The 18765-nt window shown below is 48.7% G+C and overlaps 1 protein-coding gene across 2 annotated transcripts; it reads left to right on the top strand.

The window, feature by feature from the left end:
• The first annotated feature begins 5284 nt into the window (after positions 1–5284).
• On the top strand, positions 5285–14436 carry LOC127465935 (leucine-rich repeat and fibronectin type III domain-containing protein 1-like protein). Of its 2 annotated transcripts, XM_051776466.1 has the most exons (4): positions 5285–5414; positions 10713–12152; positions 13275–13812; positions 13990–14436. In XM_051776466.1, the coding sequence occupies exons 2-3, from the start codon at positions 10735–10737 to the stop codon at positions 13792–13794; spliced, it is 1938 nt and encodes a 645-aa protein (XP_051632426.1). In that variant the 5' UTR covers positions 5285–5414; positions 10713–10734; the 3' UTR covers positions 13795–13812; positions 13990–14436. The 2 variants fall into 2 exon arrangements, 1 of the variants encoding a protein (XP_051632426.1); XR_007902473.1 differs by lacking the exon at positions 5285–5414 and having other exon boundaries at positions 10698–12152; positions 13275–13882; positions 14157–14436.
• The last annotated feature ends 4329 nt before the right edge of the window (positions 14437–18765 follow it).

Genomic DNA, 18765 nt, shown 5'->3' with positions numbered 1-18765 from the left:
TTGGGATTTTTGGGGATTTTTTGAGGGTTTTGGGGGATTTTTTTGTGGTTTTTTGTGGGATTTTTTGAAGGATTTTTGGGGATTTTTTTTTTTGATTTTGGGGGATTTTTTGGGGGATATGGAAAAGGGGATAGAAAACACGGAAAAGGGGGTGGAAAACTTGGAAAAGGGGCTTGAAAATATGGAAAAGGGGTGGAGAACATGGAAAAGGGGCTGAAAAACAGGGAAAAGGGCTGGAAAACATGGAAAAGGGGGTAGAAAACATGGAAAAGGGGGTAGAAAATATGGAAAAGGGCTGGAAATCATGGAAAAGGTGGTGGGAAACATGGAAAAGGGGGTTGGAAAATATGGAAAGGGGGTAAAAAACGTGGAAAAGGGGGTAGAAAATATGGAAAAGGGGATGGTAAATATGGAAAAGGGCTGGAAAACATGGAAAAGGGGTTGGAAAATGTGGAAAAGGGACTGGAAAACATGGAAAAGGGGGTGGAAAACATGGAAAAGGTGGTATAAAATATGGAAAAGGGGATAGAGAACATGGAAAAGGGGGTAAAAAACACGGAAAAGGGGGTATAAAATATGAAAAAGGGAGTGGAAAACAATGAAAGGGGCTGGAAATCATGGAAAAGGGGATGGAGAACATGGAAAAGGGGGTAAAAAACATGGAAAAGGGGGTGGAAATCATGGAAAAGGGCCGGAAAACATGGAAAAGGGGGTGGAGAAGATCAAATCCTGTTGGGATTTCTTTTTCCCCCCCCCGGAATTTCCACCAATAATTAATTTTTGCCCACTCAGCATTTCCTCCCCATTCCCCCCCCCCAAAAAAAAAAACCCAGGAAAAAAATTCCGGATGATCCCAAAAACCTCAAAATTTCTTCCCAAAAATTCCAGATGATCCCCCCCCCAAAAAAACCTCGAAGTTTATTCCCAAAATTCTTATTTTTTTTTTTTTTTAAATGATTAAAAATCCCCCCCAAAAAAACCCTGGAATTTCCTCCCACCCTCCCCCCAGAAAAAGAAGGAATTTCAAGGAGGAAAAAAAAAAAATGATCCCGAGAAAATTCCCAGGTGGTTTTTTTTTGAATCCCAAGGTAGATTTTTGGGATTCCAGGAGCGTCTCCTGAGCTCGAGGTTGTTCTATTTTTAGCTCGGCTGCTGCTGCTGCTCCTGAGCCTTTTTTTTAACATGGATTTTTTTTTTTTTTCCCCAAAGGAAAAGGAAAAAAAAATGTTGGAAAAAAAGCTGATTTTCCCTCAAAAATCCCCCCAAAAATACTCAAAAATCCCCCGAAATTTCCCAAAAATCTCCCCCAAAATTCCCCCAAAAACCCTCAAAAAATTCCCCAAAAAATCCCCCAAAAATCCCCCCAAAATTAAAATAAAAAAATCCCCCCCAAAAATCTCCCCAAAATCCCCCCAAAAAATCTCCCAAAATTCCCCAAAATCCCAAGGACTTCCTACCTAAAAAATCCTGGGAGTCCTTCCTCAAAAATCCCAAGGATCCTTCCCAAATATCCCAAGGATCTCCTGCCCCAAAAATATCCCCCCAGAAATCCTCCCAAAATTCCCCCAAAATTCCCAAAAGTTCCCCAAAACCCTCAAAAAATCCCAAAAAAATCCCCAAAACTCCCCTCAAAAATTCCCAAAAATCTCTCCAACCCCCCCCAAAAAATCCTCAAAAAATCCCACCAAACCCCCAGAAAATCCACAAAAAACCCCAAAAAATCCTCCCAAAATACCCCAAAAAAATCCCCCAAAACCCTCAAAAAATCCACCCAAAATCCCCCCAAAAATAAAAAAAAAATCCCCCAAAAATCCTCAAAAAATCCTCTAAAATAAAAAAAAAAACCATCCCAAAATCCCCCAAGAAACCTCCCAAAAATAAAAAAAAATCCAAGAAAATCCCCCCCAAAAATCCCCAAAACCCCCAGAAAAATCCCCTCAAAATCCCCCCAAAATTCCAAAAAAATCCACCCAAAATCTAAAAAAAAAATCCCTCCAAACCTCGCAAAAGTCCTCAAAAAAATAAAAAAAATCCCCCCAAAATCCCCCAAAAATCAAAAAAAATCCCCCCAAAACTTTCCAAAAATAAAAAAAATTCCCCAAAAATCCCCCCAAACCCTCAAAAAATCCCCCCAAAATCCCCCCAAAAAACCCCAAAAATCTCCCCAAAATCCCCCCAAAATAAAAAAAAAATCCCCCCAAAACCCTCAAAAAATCCCCAAAAAATCCCCCCCAAAATCCCCTAAAAACCCTCAAAAAATCCCCCCAAAATCTCGTCAGAAAATCCAAAAAAAACCCCCCAAAAAATCCCCAAAAAATCCTCAAAAAATCCCCCAAAAACCTTCCAAAAATCCCCCAAAAATCCACCCAAAATCCCTCCAAAAAATCCCCCAAAACCTCCAAAAAATCCACAAAAATCCCCCCCAAAATCCCCCCCAAATCCTCCAAAGATCCCCCAAAAAACCTCCCAAAATAAAAAAAAATCCACCAAAAATCCCCCCAAAACCTTCAAAAAATCCCCCAAAAAATCCCACAAAAAACCCCTCAAAACCCTCGAAAAATGCCCCCAAAATCCCCCAAAAAATCCAAAAAAATCCCCCCAAAATCGTCCAAAATCCACCAAAAAACCCCTTTTCCATGTTTTCCACCCCCTTTTCCATAATTTCCAGTTCTTTTCTATATTCTCCACTCCCTTTCCCTGTTTTCCACCCCTTTTTCCATATTTTCTACCCCCTTTTCCACTTTCTCCTTCCCCTTTTCCATGTTTTCCACCCCCTTTTCCATGTTTCACATCCCCTTTTCCATGTTTTCCATCCCCTTTTCCATATTTTCCATATTTTCTACCCCATTTCCATATTTTCCCTCACTTTTCCATGTCCTCCATCCCCTTTTTCATGTTTTCCACCCCCTTTCCCACATTTTCCACCCCTTTTCCACATTCTCCACCCCCTTTTCCATGTTCTCCATCCCCTTTTCCATATTTTCCATCACTTTTTCCATAATTTCCACCCCTTTTTCCGTATTCTCCACTCCCTTTTCCATGTTCTCCATCCCCTTTTCCACGTTCTCCTTCCCCTTTTCCATGATTTTAATTCCCTTTTCCATGTTTTCCATCCCCTTTTCCATATTTTCTGCCACTTTTCCATGTTTTCCATCCCATTTTCCATGATTTCCACCCCATTTCCCATGATTTCCACCCCATTTTCCATGATTTCCACCCACTTTTCCATGTTTTCCATCCCCTTTTCCATATTTTCCATCCTTTTTCCCATGTTTTCCATCCCCTTTTCCACCTTTTCCACCCCCTTTTCCATATTTTCCATATTTTCCATCCTTTTCCCCATGTTTTCCACCCCCTTTTCCATATTTTCTGTCACTTTTCCATGATTTCCACCCCATTTTCCATGATTTCCACCCACTTTTCCATCTTTTCCACCCCCTTTTCCATGATTTTTATCCCCTTTTCCATGTTTTCCATCCCATTTTCCATGATTTCCACCCCATTTTCCATGATTTCCACCTCATTTTCCATGATTTCCACCCACTTTTCCATGTTTTCCATCCCCTTTTCCATATTTTCCATCCTTTTTCCCATGTTTTCCACCCCCTTTTCCATATTTTCCATCACTTTTTCCATAATTTCCATCCCTTTTTCCATGTTCTCCACCTCCTTTTCCACATTCTCCTTCCCCTTTTCCATGATTTTAATTCCCTTTTCCATGTTTTCCATCCCCTTTTCCATATTTTCTGCCACTTTTCCATGTTTTCCATCCCCTTTTCCATATTTCCATCCTTTTTCCCATGTTTTTCCACCCCCTTTTCCATATTTTCCGCCACTTTTCCTGTTTTCCACCCCCTTTTTCCATGTTCTCTACTCCCTTTCCATGTTTTCCATCCCCTTTTCCACCTTTTCCACCCCCTTTTCCATATTTTCCATATTTTCCATCCTTTTTCCCATGTTTTCCATCCCCTTTTCCATATTTTCCTGCCCCTTTTCCATGATTTCTACCCCCTTTTCCATGATTTCTACCCCCCTTTTCCATGATTTCCACCCCTTTTCCATATTTTTCCATCCCCTTTTCCATCTTTTCCACCCACTTTTCCATGTTCTCCACCCCCTTTTCCTGTTTTCCAGCCCCTTTTCCAGACCTGGCAATGGGAAGCTTTGGGAATTGGGAAGGACTGGGAGGAGGAAAATTTGGGAATGGGAGGGTTTGGAGGAGAAAATTTGGGAATGGGAAGGTTTGGGAATGGGAAGGATCAGGAGGATTATTGGGAGAGGAAGAACCGGGAGAAAACCGGGAAGAGAAAGGACCTGGGAGAAGGGAAAAAAACCCTGGGAATTCTCCCAAATCCGGGTTTTCCTTGGAAAAAGGTCCATTTGGGTTGGGAATCAGGGATTCAGGGATTCCAGTGATCCCATCCCACCTCCCAGGCTCCGCTTCCCACCCCAAACCCTCTTCCTCCTCCTCTTCCTCCTCCTCTTCCTCCCTTTTCCCTCCTTTTCCTCCCTCTGGGAAGGGCCGGGAATTCCGATCCCACCCATCCCACCCTTCCCCCTTTTCTCCCCCTTCCTCCCCCTCCCCATCCCGGGGCGTCTCCTCTTCCTCCTCTTCTTCTTCCTTCCTCTTCCTCCTCCTCTTCTTCTTCCTCCTCTTCCTCCTCCTCCTCTTCCTCCCTTTTCCCTCCTTTTCCTCCCTCTGGGAAGGGCCGGGAATCCGATCCCACCCATCCCATCCCCTTTTCTCCCCCCCTTCCCCTCCTCCCCTCTCCCCTTCCCCATTCCAGGGTGTCTCCTCTTCCTCCTCTTCTTCCTCCTCTTCCTCCTCCTCCTCCTCCTTTTCCCTCCTTTTCCTCCCTCTGGGAAGGGCCGGGAATTCCGATCCCACCCATCCCACCCTTCCCCCTTTTCTCCCCCGTTTTCTCTCCCCTTCCCCTCCTTCCCCTCCTCCCTCCCCATCCCGGGGCGTCTCCTCTTCCTCCTCCCTCTTCCTCCTCCTCTTCTTCCTCCTCTTCCTCCTCCTCCTCCTCCTTTTCCCTCCTCCCTTTTCCCTCCTTTTCCCTCCTCCTCCTCCCTGGAAGAGCGGGAATTCCGATCCCACCCTTCCCCCTTTTCTCCCCTTCCCTCCCCCTCCCCATCCCGGGGCGTCTCCTCTTCCTCCTCCCTCCTCCTCCTCCTCCTCCTCCTCCTCCTCCTTTCCCCTCCTCCCTTCTCCCTCCTTTTCCCTCCTCCTCCTCCCTGGAAGAGCCGGGGCGGGCCGCCCCTGCGGCTGCGGCTCCCGAAGCCTCCCCGGGACCCCCCCGGGACCCCCCCGGGACCCCCCCCGGGACCCCCCCGGGACCCTCCCGGGACCCCCCCCATGGACGGCGAGAGACCCCCGGGGGGGGCCCCCCCCTGAGGAGGCGGCGGCCGAGGTGAGGGGGGGGAGGGGGGGGACGATCCGGGGGGATCCGGAGGGATGGAGGGGTCGGGATGGAGGGAAGGGAAGGGATGGAGGGGGGGGGAGGGAAAGGGACGCGCCGCATCTTCCGCAGCGCGGCCCTCGCCCCCCACCCCCCGAGCCCGGCTTTTCCCACCCGAATTCCAGCTTTTCCCACCTCAAATCCCCTTTTTCCACCCCGAATCCCACCCCTCGGGTCTCCATTCCACCCCAAATCCCGGTTTTTCCACCCCAAAAGGCCGATTCCACCCTCCGATCCCGGCTTTTCCCACCCGAATCCGGTTTTTTCCACCTCAAATCCTCATTTTCCACCCCAAATCCCACCCCCAGGGTCGGCATTCCACCCCAAATCCCGTTTTTTCCATCCCAAATCCCGGTTTTTTCCACCCCAAATCCCGAGTTTCCCACCCCAAAAGGCCGATTTCCCCTCCCCGAATCTCGGCTTCTACCACCCCGATCCCGGCTTTTCCCACCCCAATTCCAGCTTTTCCCACCTCAAATCCCCTTTTTCCACCCCGAATCCCACCCCCCCGGGTCTCCATTCCACCCCAAATCCCGGTTTTTCCACCCCCAAATCCCGAGTTTCCACCCCAAAAGGCCGATTTCCCCCCCCGACTCCCGACTTTTCCACCCTGAATCCCCTTTTTCCCACCTGAATTCCAGCTTTTCCCATCCCAAATCCCCTTTTTCCACCCCGAATCCCACCCCCCGGGTCGGCATTCCACCTCAAATCCCGATTTTCCCACCCCAAATCCCGGTTTTTCCACCCCAAATCCCGAGTTTCCACCCCAAAAGGCCGATTTCCCCCCCAAATCCTGGCTTTTCCCACCCTGAATCCCCTTTTTCCCACCTGAATTCCAACTTTTCCCACCTCAAATCCCCTTTTCCCACCCCATTCTCATCCCTGGAATCCACAATTCCACCCCAGATCCCGGTTTTCCCCCCCAAATCCTGGGTTTTCCACCCCAAAAGGCCGATTTCCCCCCCCAAATCCCGGCTTTTCCCACCCCCAATCCCCTTTTTCCACCCCAAATCCCACCCTCCAGGTCTCCAATTCCACCCTAAATCCCAATTTCCCCCCCTCAATTCCCAATTTCTCCCCCCTTAAATTCCCAATTCCCCCCCAAATCCCAATTTTCCCCCCAAATCCCAATTTCCCCGCCCTAAATTCCCAATTTCCCCCCTAAATTCCCAATTTTCCCCCCTAAATTCCCAATTTCCCCCCCAAATCCCAATTTCCTCCCCCTAAATTCCCAATTCTCCCCCCTAAATTCCCAAATTTCCCCCCCTAAATTCCCAATTCTCCCCCCCAAATCCCAATTTCTCCCCCCTTAAGTTCCCAATTCCCCCCCAAATCCCAATTCCCCCCCTAAATTCCCAATTTTCCCCCCCAAATCCCAAATTTCCCCCCCAAATCCCAAATTTCCCCCCCAAATCCCAATTTTCCCCCCCAAATCCCAATTTCCCCCCCTAAATTCCCAATTTCCCCCCCAAAATTCCCAATTCCCCCCCAAATTCCCAATTTCCCCCCTCAAATCCCAATTCCCCCCCCCCCCCGTTTTCCCCTCCCCACCTTTCCCAAATTTCCCAAACCTCCGAGACCGGGGGGGGGGGGGGGGGGGGGGGGGGGAATTTTTGGGAATTCCGGGAATTCCGGGACCTTTTCTCTCCCCCTCCCTTCCCCCTCATCCCAAAATTCCGCCTCGTCATCGCTCCAGGTGCCGGAATTCCAGGAATTCCAGGTGTGCCGGAATTCCAGGTGTTGCCATTCCCACTTTTTTTCCCCCCTCCCCCCTCCCTCATCCCGTTTTTCCACCTCCAAATCCCGGGTTTTATTTTTTTTAAGGAATTCCCCTCCCCCCCCCCTCCCTCCCTCCCTCCCCCAATCCCGCGGAATTCCCAAAAAAAACCGCCCCAAAATCCCGTTTTTTCCCGATTTTTTTGGGGATTTTTCGGAGCCACCCCGCGGGGAGGGGGGGGAGGGGTCTCGCCCATCCCCCTCTGGAATTCCTCGGGAATCGCTTCCCGAGGCTCCCCGGGAATTCGGGAGGGGTCGGGGCCTGGAAAAACCACCTGGAAAACCCGGAAAAAACCGGCTGGAAAACCCCCCCAAAAAAATTCCAACCGGGAATATTTTTTTTAACCCCCCCAAAAAAGGAAGATTTTTAACCCCGAAATATCCCGGATTTTTTCCCGGGAATTCCGAGGAATTTTAATTATTTTTTGGGGGGGGAATTTTTGGAATTTGAGGGGGGGAAAATTCCTTAAAAATCCTCCTTTTTCCTCGGGAAAATCCCGGTTTTCCTTAAAAAAAAAACAAAAAAAAAGGGGAATTTTGTGGTTTAACTTTTAAAATGTGGCGGAACAGGGAATTCCAGGAATTTTTTCCTTGGATTCTCACAATTCCAGTGCCTGGATGTGATCCCACCCCCCTTCCCCATGGAATTGGGGCCGGAATTCCGGGTTTTTAAGGCCTGGGATGATGTTCCAGGGGGGGAATTCCGGGGATTTTTTTTTGGCCCTTCCTCTCCTGGAATTTCGGATTCCGGAGGGTTTGGATTCCAAGGGAATATTCAGGTGGATTTGGGGATATTTGGGTGGATTTGGGAATATTTAGAAGGATTTAGGAATATTCAGATGGATTTGGGAATATTCAGGTGGATTTGGGAATATTTGGGTGGATTTGGGAATGTTCAGCTGGATTTGGGAATATTTGGGTGGATTTGGGAATGTTCAGCTGGATTTGGGAATATTTGGGTGGATTTGGGAATGTTCAGCTGGATTTGGGAATATTTGGGTGGATTTGGGAATATTCAGATGGATTTGGGAATATTCAGGTGGATTTGGGAATATTTGGGTGGATTTGGGAATGTTCAGCTGGATTTGGGAATATTTGGGTGGATTTGGGAATATTCAGATGGATTTTGGGAATATTCACCTGGATTTGGGAATATTTGGGTGGATTTGGGAATATTTGGGTGGATTTGGGGATATTTGGGTGGATTTGGGAATGTTCAGATGGATTTGGGGAATGTTCAGCAGGATTTGGGAATATTTGGGTGGATTTGGGAATGTTCACCTGGATTTGGGAATGTCCACCTGGATTTGGGAATATTCAGATGGATTTGGGGATATTTGGGTGGATTTGGGAATATTCAGAAGGATTTGGGAATGTTCAGAAGGATTTGGGAATGTCCACCTGGATTTGGGAATATTTGGATGGATTTGGGGATATTTGGGCGGATTTGGGAATATTTATGTGGATTTGGAAATGTTCAGAAGGATTTGGGAATGTTCAGATGGATTTGGGGAATATTCAGATGGATTTGGGAATATTCAGATGGATTTGGGAATATTTGGGTGGATTTGGGGAATATTCAGAAGGATTTGGGAATGTTCACCTGGATTTGGGAATATCCACCTGGATTTTGGGCCTGGCACATCCCAAATCCCCCCTTTTCCCTTCCCAAATCCCGGGATTTTGAGCTCAAAACACCCCCCAAATTCCGTTTTTTTCCCCCCTCAAATCCCATTTTTTTCCCCCCCCAAAATCCCATTTTTTTTCCCCCAAAAAAATCCTGGGATTTCCCCCCAATTTTTCCCACCTGGACTGACAACTTTTCACTCGGAATTAATTCCAGGGATTAAATGGAGCCGAAAAAATCCCATTTCGGGCCAAATTCCGATGGGAAAAACCTCCAAAAAAGAGGGAATTTGGCACCAAGGAGGGGGAAATTTTCCAGGTGGGGGAAGTTGGGAAGCAGATCCAAGGATTTGAGGGAGAAAAAGGTGGGAAAAATCGATCCAGGGGGAGGTTTTATCCCCCCAAAAAAAATATAAAGGGGGAGAGAAAAAAAGATCCCGAGGATTATTTTGGGATTTGGCGGGAAAGGATTCGGGGGGGAGGCCTGGGAAGAGGATTTGGACAAGGCAGAGGAATTTTGGGGGGGGTTTCCCGGGGATTTGACCTTAAACCTGCTTCTAATCCCTAAATAAATCAGATTTTCCTGGATTTCTTCTTCTCATCCCCAATTAACCCCCATTTCCAGGGATTTCTCCCATTTTCTCCCCTCAATCCATGATTTTCCTTCCAATGGTTCATTTCTTGGCATCTCCAGTTGATTGGAACAAAAACTTGACCTTAAACCTGCTTTTAACCCCAAATTAAATCAGATTTTCCAGGATTTCTTCTTCTCATCCCCAATTAACCCCCATTTCCAGGGATTTCTCCCATTTTCTCCCCTCAATCCATGATTTTCCTTCCAATGGTTCATTTCTTGGCATCTCCAGTTGATTGGAACAAAAACTTGACCTTAAACCTGCTTTTAACCCCAAATTAAATCAGATTTTCCAGGATTTCTCCTTCTCATCCCCAATTAACCCCCATTTCCACGGATTTCTCCCATTTTCTCCCCTCCAATCCATGATTTTCCTTCCAATGGTTCATTTCCTGGTGTCTCCAGTTGACCTGGAATAGGAATTTGACCTTAAACCCGCTTTTAACCCCAAATTAAATCAGATTTTCCAGGATTTCTCCTCCTCATCCCCAATTAACCCCCATTTCCATGGATTTCTTCTCCTTCCCCCAAATTAAACCCCATTTCCACGTTTTTTTTCCCCCCCAGATCCACGATTTTCTTCATAATAGAAGGTCAACGATGGAAGGTCGTCTCCAGTTGACCTGGAATGGAAAACTTGACCTTAAACCTGCTTTTAATCCCCAAATTAAACCCAATTCACCTCCATTTCTTCTCCTTAACCCAAATTAAATTGAATTTCTCCCATTTTTCCCTCCCCCAGCTCCGGGATCTCCCCCCTTACGACGGAAGGTCAATGATGGAAGGTCAACGATTGAAGGTCGTCTCCAGTTGACCTTAAACCTGCTTTTAACCCCTAATTAAACCCAATTCACCTCCATTTCTTCTCCTTAACCCAAATTAAATTGGATTTCTCCCATTTTTCCCTCCCCCAGCTCCGGGATCTCCCCCCTTACGACGGAAGGTCAATGATGGAAGGTCAATGATGGAAGGTCATCTCCAGTTGACCTGGAATGGAAAACTTGACCTTAAATCCGCTTTTAATCCCCAATTAACCCAGATTTCTCCCATTTTTCCCTCCCCCAGCTCCAGGATCTCCCCCCCTTACGACGGAAGGTCAATGATGGAAGGTCAATGATGGAAGGTCAATGATGGAAGGTCGTCTCCAGTTGACCTTAAACCCGCTTTTAACCCCCAAACTAACCCGGATTTCTCCCGTTTTTCCCCCCCCCCAGCTCCGGGATCTCCCCCCTTACGATGGACAAGCTCCTCCTGCTGCCCCTCCTGGTTTTCAGCACGGCCGCCCCGGCGGCGCCCATGACGTGCCCCAAGCGCTGCCAGTGCCAGAACCTGTCGCCCTCCTTCACCATCCTGTGCACCAAGACGGGGCTGCTCTTCGTGCCGCCCGCCCTGGACCGGCGCACGGCCGAGCTGCGGCTCATGGACAACTTCATCACCGTCCTGCGGCGCAAGGACTTCGCCAACATGACCAACCTGCTGCACCTCACCCTGTCGCGCAACACCATCAGCCAGATCATGCCCTTGGCCTTCGCCGACCTGCGCGGGCTCCACGCCCTCCACCTGGACAGCAACCGGCTGACGGCGCTGCGGGACGACCACCTCAAGGGCCTGGTCAACCTGCGCCACCTCATCCTGAGCAACAACCAGCTGAGCTCGGTGTCGCCGCGCTCGCTCGACGACTTCGTGGACACCATCGAGGACCTGGACCTGTCCTACAACAACCTGGTGGACGTGCCCTGGGGGACGGTGGCGCGGCTCTCCAACGTCAACACGGTGAGCCTGGACCACAACCTCATCGAGTTCGTGCCCGAGGGCATCTTCTCCAACCTGCACAAGCTGGCGCGGCTCGACATGACCTCCAACAAGCTGAAGAAGATCCCGCCCGACCCGCTCTTCTCGCGCATCCCCGTCTACGCCAAGTCCAAGGGCTCGCCGCTGTCGTCGCTGGTGCTCAGCTTCGGGGGCAACCCCCTGCACTGCAACTGCGAGCTGGTGTGGCTGCGGCGCCTGACGCGCGAGGACGACCTGGAGACGTGCGCCTCGCCGCCCGAGCTGGCCGGCAAGTACTTCTGGTCCATCAAGGAGGAGGAGTTCGTCTGCGAGCCGCCCATGATCACCCACCGCACGCCGCGGCTGGCGGCGGCCGAGGGCCGGGGCGCCTCGCTCAAGTGCAAGGCCGTGGGCGACCCCGAGCCCTACGTGCGCTGGATCGCGCCCGACGGCAAGCTGGTGTCCAACACCAGCCGCACCACGTCCTACGAGAACGGCACGCTGGACATCGCGGCGGCCTCCATGGCCGACAAGGGCACCTTCACCTGCATCGCCTCCAACGCCGCCGGCGAGTCCACGGCGCCCGTGGAGCTGCTGGTGACGCCGGCGGCCGAGGCGGGCAACGGCACCGGCTGCGAGAAGGAGGAGGAGGAGGAGGAGGGTGGGGAGGAGGGAGGGGAGGGACCGGGAGCCTCCGACATCCTCATCCCGGCCAAGTCGAGCTTCGCCAACGAGAGCAAGGAGAGGCGGGAGAAGGGGGTGGCGGTGGAGGAGCTGACGGCGGCGTCGGCGCTGGTCCGGTGGGAGCCGCGGCAGCCCCTGCCCGGCGTCAGGATGTACCAGATCCAGTACAACTCGTCCACCGACGACGTCCCCGTCTACAGGTGGGGGAAGGGACGGGGGTGTTGGGGGGGGTGGGGAAGGGGTCGGTCCTAAAACCTTGTCCAAGACCCTTCTGAGATCTGTCCCAAGACCCTTCTAAGACCCATCCCAAGACCCTTCTAAGACCCATCCTAAGACCCATCCCAAGACCCATCCTAAGACCCATCCTAGGCCCTTCCCAAGACCCTTCTAAGACCCATCCTAGGGCCCTTCTAAGACCCATCCCAAGACCCTTTCCAAGATCCAAGACCCTTCTAAGACCCATCCTAAGACCCATCCCAAGACCCTTTCCAAGATCCAAGACCCTTCTAAGACCCATCCTAAGATCCATCCCAAGACCCTTCCAAGACCCATCCTAAGACTCTTCTAAAGACCCATCCTAGGCCCTTCCCAAAACCCATCCTAGGCCCTTCCCAAGACCCTTCTAAGACCCATCCCAAGACCCTTCTAAGACTCATCCCAAGACCCTTCTAAGACTCATCCCAAGACCCTTCTAAGACCAATCCCAAGACCCATCCCAAGACCCTCCCTCCATCCCCTCGTGTCCCATCACCCCACAACCAGTCGGAAGAGCCTCCTTGACCTCCCCCTCATCCCTTTCCCCCTTTTTATTTCTCCAGGATGATCCCAACCACCAAACCCATCCCAAGACCCTTCTAAGACCCATCCTAAGACCCATCCCAAGACCCTTCCTAAGACCCTTCTAAGACCTTTCCTGAGACACATCCCAAGACCCTTCCCAAGACCCATCCTAAGACACATTCCAAGACCCTTCCCAAGACCCTTCTAAGACCCGTCCCAAGACCCAAAACCCTTCTAAGACCCATCCTAAGACCCATCCCAAGACCCTTCCAAGACCCTTCCCAAGACCCTTCTAAGACCCATCTTAAAACCCTTTCCAAGACCCTTCCAAGACCCTTCCAAGACCCTTCCCAAGACCCTTGTGAGACCCATCTTAAGACACATTCCAAGACCCATCCCAAGACCCAAGACCCATCCCAAGACCCAAGACCCATCCCAAGACCCTCCCTCCATCCCCTCGCGTCCCATGGCCCCGCCCCGCTCTCCCACGAGCCGGAAGAGCCTCCTTGACCTCCTTTTCCCCCCCTTTTTTTTACCTCCAGGATGATCCCCCCCACCAGCAAATCCTTCCTGCTCACCGACCTGGCGCCGGGCCGCTCCTACGAGCTCTGCGTGCTGGCCGTCTACTCGGACGGCGCCACGGCCCTGCCGGCCACGCGCTCGCTGGGCTGCGCCCGCTTCGCCACGCGCGAGGAGCCGCCGCGCTGCCGCTCCCTGCACGCCCAGTTCCTGGGCGGCACCATGATCATCGTCATCGGCGGCATCATCGTGGCCTCGGTGCTCGTCTTCATCTTCATCCTCCTCATGAAGTACAAGGTGTACAACAACCACCACCCGGCCCACGCCAAGAAGGCGGCCAAGGTGACCCACGTGTGCTCGCAGACCAACGGCGGCTCCGTCGCCCGCTCCGCGTCCAAGCTGGGCGAGAGGAGGGAGAGCTCCTGCCAGGAGGTCGCCGGGGGCAGAGGGAAAACCGTGGTGGAGCTGGGCTGGGACAAAGGGACTCCTCCTCCGCCCCCCCAGGGCGGAGACGCCGACGCCGACACGGCGGCGCCGTCCTAACGACGCCGAAATGGAGGTGTCGTCCTGACGACGTCAAAATGGCGGCCTAACGACGCCAAAATGGCAGCCTAACGACGCCAAAATGGTGGTCTAACGACGTCAAAATGGTGGTGCCGTCCTGACGACACCAAAATGGCGGCGCCGTCCTGACGATACCAAGATGGCGGCACCGTCCTGACGAGGTCAAAATGGCAGCGCCGTCCTGATGACGCCGAAATGGCGGTGCTGTCCTGACAACGTCAAAATGGCGGCGCCGTCCTAATGACATCAAAATGGTGACACCATCCTAACGACGCCGACACGGCGGGGCCGTCCCGACGACGCCAAAATGGCGGCGCCGTCCTAACGACGTCAAAATGGAGGCCTAATGATGGCAAAATGGCGGCCTAACGAAGTCAAAATGGCGGCACCGTCCTAATGGCATCAAAATGGCGGCCTAATGACGTCAAAGTGGCGGCCTAACGACGTCAAAATGGCGGCCTAACGACGGCAAAATGGCGGCCTAACGACATCAAAATGGCGGCCTAACGACATCAAAATGGTGGCCTAACGACATCAAAATGGAGGCCTAACGACATCAAAATGGAGGCCTAATGATGGCAAAATGGCGGCCTAATGATGCCAAAATGGCGGCCTAACGAAGTCAAAAGGGCGGCACCGTCCTAATGGCATCAAAATGGCGGCCTAATGACGTCAAAATGGCGGCCTAACAACGCCAAAATGGCGGCCTAACGACGCCAAAATGGTGGCACCGTCCCAATGACATCAAAATGGCGGCCTAACGACATCAAAATGGCGGCCTAACGACGTCGAAATGGCGGCGTCCTCTTGGTTTTAAAAGCTCCGCTTTATTATTATCGTCTATTTTTTAAAAGGGAAAAAAAGAAAAAAAAACCACACACAAAAAAAAAACAAAACAAAGAGACCGGACGTGGTTTCCAGAGATATTTTTTTAAGAGTTTCTTCTCCCCCCCCCTTCCTCGGCGAGGCCTCGACGCCCCATTTTTTTTGGGGGGAGGGGAGGGGGGGATATTTCGGGGGAAAAAAAAATCCGGAGGGTTGGGGGGTATTTTTTTCCTGGTTTTTGTTGTTGGTTTTTTTTTAATTAAATAATTTTTTAATTTGTTTAAAGGTGGGGTTTTTTCTCCCTTTTTTTAAAAAAATATTTATTTATTTATTTATTTAAAGTTTTATTCCCTGTTTTTTTAAATCTATTTATTTATTTATTTGTTTGTTTATTTATTTATTTAAAGGGGTTTTCCCTCCCTTTTTAAAAAATTGTTTGTTTGTTTATTTATTTATTTATTTATTTATTTATTTAAAGTTTTATTCCCTGGTTTTTTAAAATCTATTTATTTATTTATTTGTTTGTTTGTTTGTTTGTTTGTTTATTTATTTAAAGAGGTTTTCCCTCCCTCTTCAAAAAATTTATTTATTTATTTATTTAAAGTTTTTTTCCCTCTTTTTTTTTTTTTTAAATTTATTTATTTATTTACTTAAAGGGTTTTTCCCCCTGCTTATTTTTTTTAATTAATTAATTAATTAATTTATTTATTTATTTAAAGTTCCCCCCCTTTTTTTTTAAATTTATTTATTTATTTATTTATTTATTTATTTAAAGGGTTCCCCCCCTTTTTTAAAAAATTTATTTATGTATTTATTTAAAGGTTTTTTCCCTCCTTTTTTTTTTAAATTAATTAATTTATTTATTTATTTAAAGGGTTTCCCCCTTTATTTATTTATTTATTTATAGGTTCCCCCCCCTTTTTTAAAAAAATTGTTTATTTATTTATTTAAAGTTTTCTTTTCCCTTTTTTTAAAAACTATTTATTTATTTATTTAAAGGGTTTTTTCCCCTTTTATTTTTAACTATTTATTTATTTATTTAAAGTTCCCCCCCCCCCTTTTTTTTTTTTACTATTTATTTAAAGGAGTTTTTTCCCCTTTAATTAATTAATTAATTTATTTATTTAAAGGGTTTTTTTTTTGGGGGGTGGGTTTTTTTGGCGGTCGCCGAAATTTTTTTGATATTAAAAAAAAAAAAAGAGAAAAAAACAACAACCAACCAACTCCACCTTTTTTTTTTGGTATTAAAACACAAAAAAAACCACCAAAAAACCACAATTCACCCCCAGGGATTTTGTTTTTTTGAGTTCCAACCGGCCTGGAATGGGAATTTTGGGATTCTCTGGGATCTCCTTCCTGGTTTTCCACAGCTGGGATTGTTCCTCTCCATCTCCCTCCACGGATTTCTTATAAAAAAATTCTTAATTTCTCATTTAGAGGCTTTTTTTTGGTGGGGGGGGGAGAGAAATGGGGGAAAAAAAGGGGGAAAAAGGGGAAAAAAAAGGGAAAATTCCGTTTTTTTTCTGGTTCAGGTGAGTGGGGAAGGAAAAGAAGATCCAGGGAAAAATGGAGGGGTTGGAAAAGTGGGAGAGGGAGAAGCTCCTGAGGGTCGAGGTGGGGGAAAGGATGCAAAAAATGAGCTTTGTGACCCCAAAAATGGGCTGAATGACCCCAAAAATGACCCCAAAAATGGGCTGAATGACCCCAAAAATGACCTCAAAAATGACCCCAAAAATGGGCTGAATGTCCCCAAAAATGACCCCAAAATTACATTAAAAATTACCCCAAAAATGACCCCAAAATTACATAAAAAATGACCTCAGTGACCCAAAAAATGTCAATGACAAAAAAAAATAAGGGGAAAAAGGGGAAAATAAGACAAATAAAGGAAAAAAGGGGAAAAATGGAAAAATAAGAAAAATAAAGGAAAAAAGGGGAAATGTGAGAAAAAGAAGGGAAAAATAAGGGGGGAAAAAGAGAAAAATATGGGAGGAAAATAAGAAAAATAAAGGAAAGAGTGGAAAATAAGAAAATAAAAGAAATAAGGGAAAAAAGAGAAAAAGAAGGGAAAAAAGGAGAAAAGAAGAGAAAAAAGAGAAAAGTAAGAAAAATAAAGGAAAAAAGGGGAAATATGAGAAAAATAAGGGAAAAGGGAAATAAGGGAAAAAGAAAAAGAAGGGAAAAAAGGGAAAAATAAGAGAAATAAAGGAAAAAAGGGGAAAATAAGAGAAAAATAAGGGGAAAATGGGGAAAAAGATAAATAAGGGGAAAAAAGGGGAAAATAAGAGAAATATAAAAGGGAAAATAAGAAAAATAAAGGAAAAAATGGGAAAATAAGAGAAATAAGGGGGAAAAGGAGAAAATAAGAGAAATATAAAAGGAAAAAGGGAAAAATAAGGGGATCTCAAGGCATTTGGGGAAGTGTCAGGACATTCTGGGGGGTCTCACACCTTGAGGGGGGTCTCCCCAATATCCAAGGCCCCCCAAAAGTGGGTTCAGACCCCAAAATCCCCCAAAATTCCCCCCAAAATTCCAGGCACAGACACCTCACACCCTCCACAGACACCGTTCATTGGAGTCAATGGGAATGGGGTGGGATTTGGGGAATCCCCTCTGGATTTAGGGAGTTTTGGGGGGTTAAGGAGGGTCTCTCCAAGACCCACCATCCCTAAAAGTGGGATCACACCCCAAAATCCCTCCAGAATCCCTAAAAACCCCCCAAAATTCAAGGCAGTGACACTTTGCCCCCTGCAGACACCGTTTATTGGAGTCAATGGGAACGCGGTGGGATTTTGGGAATCCCCTCTGGATTTGGGGGATCCTGGGGGACCCAGGGGGGGTCTCCCCATCTCCCCAATATCCAAGCCCCCCCCAAAAGTGGACTGACATCCCAAAATTCCCCCAGAATCCCTAAAAACCCCCCAAAATTCCAGGCACAGACACCTCAAACCTCCACAGACACCGTTTATTGGAGTCAATGGGAACGCGGTGGGATTTTGGGAATCCCCTCTGGATTTGGGGGATCCTGGGGGACCCAGGGGGGGTCTCCCCATCTCCCCAATATCCAAGCCCCCCCCAAAAGTGGACTGACATCCCAAAATTCCCCCAGAATCCCTAAAAACCCCCCAAAATTCCAGGCACAGACACCTCAAACCTCCACAGACACCGTTTATTGGAGTCAATGGGAACGCGGCGGGATTTTGGGAATCCCCTCCGGATTTGGGGGATCCTGGGGGACCCAGGGGGGTCTCCCCATCTCCCCAACATCCAAGGCCCCCCAAAAGTGGACTGACATCCCAAAATCCCTCCACAATCCCTAAAAACCCCCCAAAACACCAGGCACAGACACCTCAAACCTCCACAGACACCGTTTATTGGAGTCAATGGGAACGCGGTGGGATTTTGGGAATCCCCTCTGGATTTGGGGGATCCTGGGGGACCCAGGGGGGGTCTCCCCATCTCCCCAATATCCAAGCCCCCCCAAAAGTGGACTGACATCCCAAAATTCCCCCAGAATCCCTAAAAACCCCCCAAAATTCCAGGCACAGACACCTCAAACCTCCACAGACACCGTTTATTGGAGTCAATGGGAACGCGGTGGGATTTTGGGAATCCCCTCCGGATTTGGGGGATCCTGGGGGACCCAGGGGGGTCTCCCCATCTCCCCAACATCCAAGGCCCCCCAAAAGTGGACTGACATCCCAAAATCCCTCCACAATCCCTAAAAACCCCCCAAAACACCAGGCACAGACACCTCACACCCTCCACGGACACCGTCTATTGGGATTTTGGGAATCCCCTCTGGATTTGGGGGATCCTGGGGGACTCAGGGGGGTCTCCCCATCTCCCCAATATCCAAGGCCCCCTAAAAGTGGGTTCACACCCCAAAATCCCTCCAGAATCCCTAAAAACCCCCGTAAAATTCAAGGCAGTGACACTTTGCCCTCCACGGACACCGTTTATTGGAGTCAATGGGAACGCGGCGGGATTTTGGGAATCCCCTCTGGATTTCAGGAATTTTGGGGGGCTCCAGGGGGGTTTCCCCATCTCCCCAACATCCAAGGCCCCCCAGAAGTGGGATCACACCCCAAAAAACCCCAAAACTCCAGGCACAGACACCTCAAA

The sequence above is a fragment of the Manacus candei genome, unplaced genomic scaffold (assembly GCF_025592945.1).
Source record: "Manacus candei isolate 608988 ecotype Guabito, Panama unplaced genomic scaffold, ASM2559294v1 h1tg000537l, whole genome shotgun sequence".
Classification (NCBI taxonomy): domain Eukaryota; kingdom Metazoa; phylum Chordata; class Aves; order Passeriformes; family Pipridae; genus Manacus; species Manacus candei.
This window is presented reverse-complemented; position numbering and strand designations above follow the sequence as displayed.